Source organism: Piliocolobus tephrosceles, chromosome 12 (genome assembly GCF_002776525.5).
Source record: "Piliocolobus tephrosceles isolate RC106 chromosome 12, ASM277652v3, whole genome shotgun sequence".
Taxonomy (NCBI): Eukaryota; Metazoa; Chordata; class Mammalia; order Primates; family Cercopithecidae; genus Piliocolobus; species Piliocolobus tephrosceles.
In genome coordinates this window covers 17844643-17856912 of record NC_045445.1, presented here as the reverse complement: position 1 = coordinate 17856912, position 12270 = coordinate 17844643, and the positions used below count along the sequence as shown (strand labels likewise).

General features: G+C 38.8%; 1 protein-coding gene across 4 annotated transcripts in view; it reads right to left on the bottom strand.

The window, feature by feature from the left end:
- Positions 1-12270, bottom strand: part of ARHGEF6 (Rac/Cdc42 guanine nucleotide exchange factor 6) — a 126916-nt gene that overhangs the window by 29063 nt on the left and 85583 nt on the right. For all 4 annotated transcript variants that reach the window (XM_023198878.2, XM_023198880.3, XM_023198879.1 and 1 more), the window contains one exon: positions 1086-1224. In XM_023198878.2, the coding sequence (XP_023054646.1) occupies positions 1086-1224 (139 nt within the window). The remainder of the gene's footprint in view (positions 1-1085; positions 1225-12270) is intronic.

Genomic DNA, 12270 nt, shown 5'->3' with positions numbered 1-12270 from the left:
GGGGCCGGGCGCGGTGGCTCAAGCCTGTAATCCCAGCACTTTGGGAGGCCGAGACGGGCGGATCACGAGGTCAGGAGATCGAGACCCTCCTGGCTAACACGGTGAAACCCCGTCTCTACTAAAAATACAAAAAATTAGCCGGGCGAGGTGGTGGGCGCCTGTGGTCCCAGCCACTCGGGAGGCTGAGGCAGGAGAATGGCGTGAACCCAGGAGGCAGAGGTTGCGGTGAGCTGAGATCCGGCCACTGCACTCTAGCCTGGGCGACAGAGCAAGACTCCGTCTCAAAAAAATAAAAAATAAAAAAAAAAAAATAAAAAAACAAAAGAAAGCCTCAAGGAGCTAGCTCTGCTGATTGGTTTTTCATAACATGAGGCCTTTGGTTCTTGGTGAAAAAATATTCAATTATCAGGCCTCATCGCAAAATCTTAATATTTAGAAAAGATTATAGCTATGCTACAAGAGTTGCAAGTAAACTGTAGGTTTATAAATAAAAATGTGGAGGGACTCTGATGTACATGCATGATGTGTAGAGAGATACCACTAATATTGTACCCATTCATTGGTCTTTAAGGAATACCAGAATCTTCCATTGTCATCCAGAGTCAGGAAGTTGAATGATGGCAGAATTCTACAGATAAATATTCCTGTCTATAGTGAACTTGTTCTTTGTACATTCTGATGTTGTTTTGCTTTATCTCCCATGATAAAGTTGGTTAATATACCAGAACCAAAGAAGATTTCTTAGTTGGATTTTGACCAAACTACTGAGAGGGCAAAAGAAAACCCCAGTTAGCAAGTAAGCATAGACTTAAGGGAAGCCACAGGACCAAGGCTTGGAAGAGAAGAGCGAAAAGGGCGAATGATCATTAATACTTAGTAGCAAAGAATAAGGATCTTATTTTGCTGCATAAAAAAGAAGCCTAAAAGAACTAGAAGCCTAAGAGGAGGGAAGAAGAGATAAAGTAAACTTTGAATCCAAGACCTTGATTCCTCTGCAAGGCCATTTTGGAGGCAAATTGGCTGCGTCCTCCAGAGCACAGGACCATACTTGGCACAGGACCTTGAAAAAGTTCGCCTTCCCTTACCTCCATATGCCGTTCCAACTCTTGCAAGAGAGTAACATATTTCTCCAGTCGCATGAATGGTTTGCTGAGGCTTGTTGTTAAAATGAGGATACCTGGGCTCGATGCACCTTGATTTTCCATGAATTGTTCCAACTCATCACTAGCAAAAGAACAAATATAGTTTTGTTACTGCTGAATATCTCATGTAAAGAATTATCAACCTAAAATTATTTTACTGTATTTCGCACAATATAAAGCCAAATAAAAATGTGTTTCACTAGTCCAAATGCTGTTCAATTTGTTTTGGCTCAACTAAATCAGGCTTTATTAAGTTCCTTCTGTAAAATCAGCATCAGGGCTCCTTTGGTGAGCCAGACACTCGTGATCCCTGGTGTCACACATTCAACAATTACTGATTGAGCATCTACTAAGTGACAGGCTCTGTTCTCTGATGGGGCTACAGCAGCAAACAAACAAACAAAAAAATCCCCACCCTTAAGGAGCCTACATTCATGGGCGTGAGATATACAGTGAATCAGATGACCCAGAACTTAAAGTATAATTTTAAAAATAGATTTTCTTAATCACTTCAAACGTCCTAGTTATTGACTGGTCAGGTGCCTAAAGATAACAATCCACAAGGTTGTATCACCCACTTGTAATGTTCTAGAATCACTTCCTACATTTAGATACCAGCATGTCTGTATGACTAACCACAAAGTCACTTAGCCCAATATCTAAAACCAGTGCAGCAGATTAACCAAACACTTACATAAGGCAGTAACTTGATGAAAAAATGTATTAATATTTTATGAACTGTGTGTTGTAAATGCCTAACTCTAAGCCGGTGCTTTCTCTGCTGTTTAGCACCATTCCAGATTGTTTGCTTTCCACCAACAGGGATATTGAGTCCTGGGGCTGCAAGATCGTTTTAATACACATTTAAGCAAAATATACTTAGAGAAGGAAAGCTACTGCCTAAGTGTCAGTTTATGTTGAAACTTCTGCTTTATTACATGGCCCTTTTACTTCTTTGGTTGGCCATGCATATCCAGTCAGTCACAAATCTTCTTGGATCTGTTGATTCGTTCCCATTCCTGCTGCCACTGCCTTAGTTCAGGACTTCAGCTCATCCCATCTGGCTCACTTCAATAGACCAACCGTTTTCCTGGCTTCCAGGCTTTTCCCAGGTCCTGCAGACTACCATTTTAGCCTCACTGCTTTCCTACCCAAGCTCTGAGTGCCTACAAGATCAAGTCTTGACTTTTTAGACTCCTACTGGCTCCACCATCTTTCTCACCACTCCCCAGCAGGAAACCCCTACTGTAAAGTGACCTACTTATTCTCCCTAGAACACATCTTATGCCATGGTTCCCAACTGTGGTGTGCTGCTATAAGGTGTGAGGTGTGTTCAAAAAACTTGCTGTAAGTAATAAAGTACTGGGAGGCTGGAAACAGAGCGCATTGCAGGTTATCCCTATTAATTATAGACACCCACCCACACTCTCCCTTCGTGGGTTTTTCTGAGCAGGAGAGAAAAGATGGAGTTTCAGCTAATGCAACAGCAGCCTTGAGTCATGCAGTATGGCACGTATGTCAGAGGAAAAAAGGGCTGGGAATGGCTGCCTTAATGGAGTCTAGATCACATATGAGAGGTCATATCTAGCAATTGCTGCTAACCCTTTTATTAAACTTACAAAAAATTATAGAGACGGGGTTTTGCCATGTTGCCCAGGCTGGTCTCAAACTCCTGGGCTCAAACAATCCTCTCACCTCGGCCTCCCAAAGTGCTGGGACTACAGGCATGAACCACCGCACCCACCCTTCTGCTAATCCTTTTATCAGTTTTTGTAGTCTTGCTCCAGAAGTAGCCAAAGGGAGGGAAATGTCCTAGACTTGGAGTCATAAAACAGAGTTGGTAACCCTGGATGAGTTGCCTGAGCCTCAACTGACTCATGTTTATAAGAGAGATAAAACCTACTTCCTAATAAAATTGCAAAGATTAAATATTGGGGGTTTTAACGCTACTATTTCATGCTAAGAATTGTACATGCATTCACTCTTGTTTAACGACAACAACATTTCAACATAGGTATTCTCCCCATTTTACAGATGACAAAGCTGAGAGGAAGAGTGATAGTAAGTGGCTACAGTGGGATTCATACTCAGGTCTGAAGCCAAAGTCTCAGGTCTTTTCAGGATACCATACCGGCTCTCTGCAGGGCAGTATTTTGTAAACTTTAGTCAATGGATGCATTATTATTATTATTATTATTATTATTATTATTATTATTATCCCAAGACAAACACCTTGCTAAAATCACATCTTTAAAAACTACCAGTACCTGTGGTTTCCAACTTAATGGAAATTCAGTTGATGTTTAATTGCCAATCAAGAGCATAAAGTGCATAAAGAGGTTTAAAAATTCATTGCATATAAAATATAATTAGGGAAATAACTCGGGTTTGGAGTGCATTTGAGTAGAAAAGTAATTTGGAGAAAATCATTTTTCTAATTTATTTTCAATTTAGTAAACAAGTTTTATTTTTTCTTTCGGTGACTAAATGACTGCCCACATCCTCAACGTTTTACTCTAATTGATGCAAGAGTTACAGCAATTAAAAGCAAATGCTAATGTGTACTTTATTATCACTTTCCATGCAGCATTCTAACTTCTAGGCTTGCTAAATATTATAAAACAGTTTAAATTTAGTTCAATACAACATGAGATCACTACCTGGGATTAAAACACTGGTTCTTCAGAAAAGATCATTTTACTAGGGCAACAAAAGAAGAAAATTGTCCTAAAATGCCTTTTATCTGTGATAAATAGATCCCAAAAGACACATTTTATTTAGCCAAATAAACATAATACACAAATTAGTATCATTATACACAAATATAATACATATATATATTGTTATACCAAAGAACAATCTTTTAAATGCAGTTTTTAGTTTTATACAGCCCATTTGAAATAGCAGTGGATTAAGACTTGCTTTTCAAGCTTAACATGTTCTGTATATGTGACGTGATACAATAGAAGCAGTTCTCAGTGTATAAATGCTGTTTAAAACAACATACATTTATTTCATAGAATGCATGGTGGATGGGGCTCTGGGATATTCTGGGTTGGACTGGAAAACTGAAGAAAATTATGTATACTATAATAACGCTACAGAGCTTAGCCATCTCATATAGAAGTGTTTCTGTGGCATCTTTGTATAGGTTTCTAATTTGAATGATCATAACTCTACCTAGCAGGTCAGAGATTCCTCCTTTCCACCTCAATTACTCCCCCAACAGCCCTTTCAGGGGAAATCACTGTGGCCCTTAAGGGGAGGTGAGGCAAGAGGAGCTGGCTGCCACAGCCTCTGGCCAGTGGAAAATTTCAAGAGTGCCACTCACACTGGATTGTGTGGTTCCCTTTCTTCTCTTTTTCATTTATCCAGCCCCAGAGATTAGGTGGTGTGCTTCTTTTGCTTCTTTTTTTGTCCCCACTCCTTTTTTTTGGAACGGTCTTGCTCTGTTGCCCAGGCTGAAGTGCAGTAGTGCGATATTGACTCACTGCAACCTCCGCCTTCAGGGTTCAAGCGATTCTCTTGCCTCTCAGCCTCCTGGGTAGCTGGGACTACAGACGCACACCACCACATCCGGCTAATTTCTGTACTTTTAGTAGAGATGGGGTTTCGCTATATTGGCCAGCCTGGTCTCGAACTCCTGACCTCCAGTGATCCACCTGCCTTGGCCACCCAAAGTGCTGGGATTACAGGCGTGAGCCACCGCGCCTGGCCTTGTCCCTACCACCTTTGGTTTGTTATCAGTCTTAATTGCTCCCTTCTCTGGTCCTTCAAAGACAGAAAAGAACAGAACCCAGGCTCAGAATTTTTTCTGTGCTCCTTGTCCCCAGAGCGAGTACACAACTTTTTTTTGGCGGGGGGGTTCTCAAAGTCTTCATTGCTGGCAACCATGATAAACAAAGAGTGAAGAGAACTAAGGAGAGCAAAAGCACACCACAGCAGAGACGGAAGTGAGGTCCGGATCTGTCTTAGCGCCAACTCCTCTTCTCTCTGATCTCTCATTTAACCCTCTCCCTCGTGAAAAGGATAAATGCCACATTGAAGCAAGCACAGGAGAGAAGAGGGTATTTTTGTAAAAGAGAGGTTATTCCCAGGAAGAAACAGGAGCTACCGTAGCAAGCTAGCAGGGGCGAGGGAGGGGAAACCCCGAAAGACCTTACCCAGGGCACAACAAAATACTAGAGCGGCCATTCAAAGATATGCAAATATGGGGACACATCAAGGTTGGGGTCTGATTACATATCCAAATTCAGGCCATACACGACTGCATTTTTAACAAGACACCTGCATGCAATCATACAATTTTAAGGCTGGATCCCTTCTCAGGGCCAATTGTTATGAGCATTCCTGGTATGGTACTGCCACCTAAAGGCCGAAAGGAAGAAATTCATCTGAACATTACAGCTTCAGCAAGGAAAGAACAGAAATCCACCAATGTTCCTATTTTAGCTGAAATCGTCATCTACAAAAATGTTGAATGTGAATTTTCTATGAATTTCATTTCACTGTGCTTTGCCTTTAATAGGTCAGCGTAAATTGCCACCTAGATGCATGTAAAATAGCTGAGATTATATTAAAAGCACATGTGAGAAAAACCTCAAGTATTTTAATTTTCATCCCTTTTACCTGTAAATAAACCAGTAAGATAAAAATTTAGTTCTATGAGGACTCCAGTGAGTCTTCCATCATTTCAAGGGATACTGTAAAATTCTCAAAAACACCATTAACTAAAATTAAACAGGGCATTATACTTCACCAAAAAGTTGAGAATCTTTTAAATCAACTGTGTAACAAAGTTTAAACCATAATGTTTGAGGGAACCTTTACTTAATTTTAATCATAAAATTAAATTCCTAACATAGGTAAATGTAGTCAGTAACATTTTAACACACAGAGTTACAACGGAAACTTCTCTAAACACCACAGAAAGTCTGCCACTTGAGGTAAACCATTTCTTTCCAGTATTCATCCAGAATACTGTTTTCATATCAAAAGGAGAACATGTGCTCATTTTATTGGTGTTAAGGAATTTGCCCTTATACATACAGGACATTTATGTATTCATCAAACAAAAGAAGTCTCTGAATCATTTTTTCTTTATTATAGATATGTAGAAAATTATGAAAACACTCCTGGAAATGACAAAAACAAATTTAGGACTGTGGTCCACTCTGGTGAGGGGGAGAAGAGCAGGAAATATTGAAGAGGATACACAGCACTTGAACTGCATCTATAATTTGTTTCTTAGCTGAAGAGTGGGTACGTCGGTGTACTTTATATGATCTCTGTTCTTTGTATGCTTGAAATATTTTCTACTTTTTTTCCTAAAAAAGAAACTAGTAGCTGGTAGGTAGAAAATGTTTAAAGGACACATGGGGCATGGTGACACTGTGCTGGGTGCTTAGTATACATTATTTCATTTAATCCTCACATCAATCCTACAAGGTAGGTGGTTTGACCCTCGTTTTACAAGTGAGGAAATTAAGGCTTAGAAGTGAAGTGAATCACCTTGGGTAAAACAGCCTCTAAGTGGTAGAATTGTGAAGTGAGACATTATAAAAGTGGTAAAAAGTTTAGGCTCAGATCAGGCAGGGGCACAGGACGTAAAAGGAAACAGTAAGGAGTTCCACTTTTGAGATTGTGGCATGAGACTCATTGGACGCACTACTCAGTAAAAAAGAAAAAAAAAAAAGTGTAACAGGTGAAAACCATTTAGGCCAGGCACAGTGGCTCACACCTGTAATCCCAGCACTTTGGGAGGCTGAGGCAGGAGGATCACTTAAGCCCAGGAGTTTGAGACCAGCAAACTCTGGGCAACATAGTGAAAGCCCTGTCTCTACAATTTTTTTTAATTAGCTGGGTGTGGTGGTGTGTGCCTGTAGTCACAGCTGCTTAGGAGGCTGAGGTGGGAGGATTGCTTTAGCCCAGGAGTTTAAGGCTGTGATGAGCTATGATTGTATCACTGCACTCCAGCCTAGGTGACAGAGCAAGACCTTGTCTCTAAAAAACCAATAATAATAAAAATAAATAAAATATCTAGAAGTTGTCCTAATGATATAAGATAAATGAAACAATAATTTTCAGGAAAATCTACTAAAACTCAGTAAGAACAGGGAGAATTTACAGCATTTGAGCTATGACCAGCCCTCCCTCTTCTCCCTCCTCCCAACTCAGTTTGACAGAAGTTCCATTCTGGGCAACTGTGACCAAGAAGAGAGGCCTCCCTGGCCTCTCAGCTACCAGTCAAAAAATATGATATCTCGCCAGGAGGGACAGGCTATCAGCACATCTCTCCCCTTCAACTCTGTGTAAAAGAGACTAAATTCCTGGTAAGCATGCCTGAGAGGTCAAAAGCTCACTTCACGAAGCCCCTACACAGGCTGTAGGGTAGGCCCAATCACCCTCACCCCAGCCCAAGTGTAGGGTAGAGAGTTCCATGCTGGAAAAGGCAAGCTGGAAGAGGCAACCAGAGGGTACTTATGCTTCCCAGCTCCCAGAGTAGTGAGATTTTTTCCAGAGGGAGACACAGTCCATGGGAACAGAAGAATTCTGAAGCTCTCCATGAAGAAATTTGTTTTATTTGGAAAAGGGCATGTGGGGATATTCAAGTTTAAGGGCTCATACCAAAACAAAGGAGATTTTGGTAGTAAGCAAATAAAAGGAGGCAGGTAGTTCCTGTCACTTAAGTGCAAAAAGCTAACCCATAGACCAGCCAGGTCACCAGAGAGAGAGCCAGGAAAAGAGACAGCTAGGAAGTGCTAAGAAGGATCAGAACAAACCTCAAAGTCTGGTCTCAAAAACTGTCTCCACTTGAACTTAATTAGATAAGATGGTGAAGCAATTTATGTCCCCACGAAATTGTCTAAAATATTAGAGCCAATCAGCTGGAAATTAGGAGAGCCTAACACCTGGGTGTGATACCAAATGGGGCTTAAAAGAGAGATCAGAGAGTGAGATAGTCAAAGAGAGCTCTGCTAAGACCACTGTCATTCCAGAGTGACTGCATGCCTGACCAAGGCTGTGCCCTCTGAAGAGTGATACCAGAGATTGTACACTGTGAGCGAAATAGACTTCACTAACATAGTCCAATCAAGTTACTAAACAAACACATAAGCAAACAACAGAAACATGTCCCAGAGAGTGGGGAATGAAATCAGTATCGCAGTTGTGAAATTTAAAATTACCTAAAATGTCTTGTTCTCAACAACAACAAAAAATATGGCACACAAAGAAACAAGAATGTGTAACTTACACAAATAAGAAACAATAGAAATTGTCAGTAAGAGAGACAAAATGTCAGACTTAATAAAGTCTTCAAAGTAGCCATTATAAATATGTGCAAAGAACAAAAGGAAACCATGCTTAAAGAAGTAAAAGAAGCTATGATGACAATGTCTCACCACATAGAGAACATCAATAAAGATATCAAAATTGTAAACAAAAAGAAAGAAGAAGAAGAACCAAATGAACATTCTAGAATTTAAAAGTAAAATAACTGAAATTTAAAATTCATTAGAGGGGCTCAACAGCTGATCTGAACTGGCAGAAGAAAGAATCTGTAAACTTAAAATACATCAATTGAGATTATGCAATATAAAAAAGGAGAAAAAAGAATAAAGAAAAATGAATAGAGCCTCAGAGAAATTTGGAAAATCTTTAAGCAAAATAACATATGCATAATGGAAGTACTAAAAAAGAGAGGAGAGAGAGAATGGAGCAGAAAAAATATGCAAAGAAATAATGACTAAAAAATCCTAAATTTGAGGAAAACATCAACCCACACATACAAGAAGCTCAATGAATTTCAAGTAGGATAAATGCAAAGAGGTCCATGCCCAAACAAATTATAATAAAAATCCTGAAAGTCAAGGAGAAAACTGTAAGCAGGAAGATAAAAACAACTAGTCATGAGCTAGAGAACCTAGATAATATTAACAGCTGATTTCTCATCAGAATCTTGGAGGCCAGAAGGCAGTGGGATGACATACTCAACAGAACTGCCAACCAAGAATTCTGTATTCATCCAAACTATCTTTCAAAATGGAAGGTGGAATGAAAACATTCCCAGACAAGAACTGAGAGAATCCTTTCTAAAAAATCCATCTTACAATAAGCACTCAATGTAGACATTCAGGCTGAAAGCAAGTAAACCCAGATTTAAATTTAAATTCACATATTAAAACAAAGAGCACCAATAAAGGTAAATATGCAATTATGAAAGACTGTATAAATACATGCTTCTTCTTCTCTTAACTGATATAAAAGCAATTGGACAAAGCAAAATTTTATAATTTCATTGTTGGACCTATACACACATAAATTTAATGTATATGAAAAACACAGCATGAAGGAGATGGGTGGGAGCAAAGGTCTATTGGAATAAGAATATAACACCAGATAGTAGCACAAATTCACAGGAAAAAGTGAAGGGAAATAGGAATGGTAAATAAGAAAGTTAATATAACAAACACTATAAATATATTTTTCCTTTCCTTTTTTCTCTCAGTTGTATTAATGGACATAAAATTAAATAACAATTATAACATGTATTATTGTGTATATAGAGTTAATATTTATAATAACAAAAAGGGAAGAGGAAACAGTTATACAGGAATCACGTTTTTGTATATAACCAGAATTAAGTTAGCATAAAAAATGAAGTCCATTCTCATAAGATATATATGGAAAGTTTTAGAGTAACCACTAAAAGACACCCCAAAATATAGTGAAATATTGTAGAGAATATTTATAACAAAAACGTTTAAAGTAATAAAAAATTAAAATATAGTGAAAAAATCATTAAAGCACTTCTGATTTCAGCTCTGACATCTAAAGAGCTTGGAAGTCATCACATTATAGTCATAATTTTAAAAACACTGAACAAATTGAAAATCAATGACTTTTCTTAGATTTACTGAGAATTGAGATCACAGAAAAAATCACCACCTCAAAATCTGGAGAGACAGTGAATACAGAGAATTACAGCTGAGATTAGCTTCTCTAAAGCAGAAGGCACTGGACCCAGTAACTGGCAGGAACACCTGCATAGTGATTTTAATGAATTCCTGAAGTCTGAATGTGGACCCCAACTTGAGATTTTAAAACTCCTGGAGAACCATCTTGAGGAAGTGGGGCAACACTTTTGTGGGTTTGGGATCCAAAAACCCAAAAATGTTCTCATAGTGAAGATCAGAGAAAAATCCTCTCACGTTTTGGGGTAGGAGTGGGGGTGGGGTGGCATCCATTTTGAAATAATCCCAGAACCTTTTCCAAAACAAAGGCCTGTCCAAAACAAAGGGAAACTATGTTGCCAAGTCTTATATGACCTGGGGAAGGTACAATAGGCCAGCTTCAGCCCTCTCTCATCTTCCTGCCATATGTGAGAGGACTAAAAAAGGCTAAGAACTGCTTCTGGAGGTCAATTTCCAGGGACTCAGGTCTACTAAAAAATTGAGACTTGTTCATAACATTATAGAATGTATCCCTTTCCCCAACACCTTATCACCACATTGACAGGGCCCCAATATATAATAACAGGGAGGGATCTGCAAAACACAGACTCTATTTAAGAAGGAGTTCTTAAGAAACCCAAAGATAGGCAGGGCACGGTGACTCAGGCCTGCAATCCCAGCACTCTGGGAAGCTGAGGCAGGTGGATCACTTGAGGTCAGGAGTTTGAGACCAGCCTGGCCAACTTGATGAAACCCTGTCTAAACTAAAAATACAAAAAAATTAACCAGGCATGGTGGCACATGCCTGTAATCCCAGCTACTCGGGAGACTGAGGCATGAACATTGCTTGAACCTGGGAGGCAGAGGTTGCAGGGAGCTGAGATCGCACCACTGCACTCCAGCCTGGGAGACAGTGAGACGAAGGAAGGAAGGAAGGGAGGGAGGGAGGGAGGGAGGTCAAAGCTAATAAGGGAGAAGAAAAGGAAACAAGAAAAATCTAAAGCCCTTCATACTTACAGCTACAGCAAACATTAAACACAGGCAAGATTCTAGCCAGATTAACAGAAAGCCTCACAGTAAACACCTAGTTACCTCAGTTCCTATTACTTAATTTATCAAGTCTGCCTTCCAACAAAAAAATTACAAGGCATGCTGAAAGGCAAGAAAAAAACAGTCTGAGGAGACAAAGCAAGCTTTAGAATCAGACTCAGATATGACACAGATCTTGGAATTATTAGGGAATTCAAAATAACTATACTTAATATGTTAAAGGTTCAAATGGATAAAGACAGACAACATGTAATAAAAGATGGGTAATGTAAGCAGTGATAGAAACACTAAGAAATGATCAAAAGAAAATGCCTGAAATAAAAAACACTGTGACAGAAATGAAGAATGCCTTTGATAGTCTAATAAATAGGCTAAACATAGCTAAGGAAAGAAACAGTGAGCTTTAAGATATGTCAACAGAAATTTCCTAAACTTAAATGTAAAGAAAAAATTTTTAAATTGAAGAGAATACACAAAAACTGTGGAACAAGTACAAAAGGTATAACATGTGCATAATGGGAATATACACAGAAAAGAAAGAGAAAGGAGAATAAATATTTAAAATGTTGAGCCTATTAGGCCAAGAATTTTGCAAAATTATTGACAGGCCCCAAACTTCAGATTCAGGTATCTCAGAGAACACCAAGCAGGATACATAGCAAAACATATCTACACCTAGCCATTTCATATTCAAGCTGCAGAAAGGCAAAAGCAACGAGAAAATCTTGTAAGAAGCCAGAGAGGGAAATACACCTTACCTATAGAGGAACAAGGATAAGAATTCTATCAGACTTCTCATTATAAACCATGCAAACAACAGAATGGAATGAAATATTTAAAGTGTTGAAGGAAAAAAAATGACAACCTAGAATTCCGAATACTTTCTCAAACAAACAAAAAGTGTGGGAAATTGTGGCCAGAAGACTTGCCTTGCAAAAATGTTAAAAGACTTTCTTCAGAGAGAAGGAAAGTGATATAGGTTAAAAAACAACAAACAAACAAAACTTGGATATACATGGGGAAAAGTATCAGAAAAATAATAAATGCAGGTAAAACAAAATATTTCATTTTTCTTTTTCTTTTTCTTTCTTTCTTTTTTTTTTTTTTTTTTTTTTTTTTTTGTT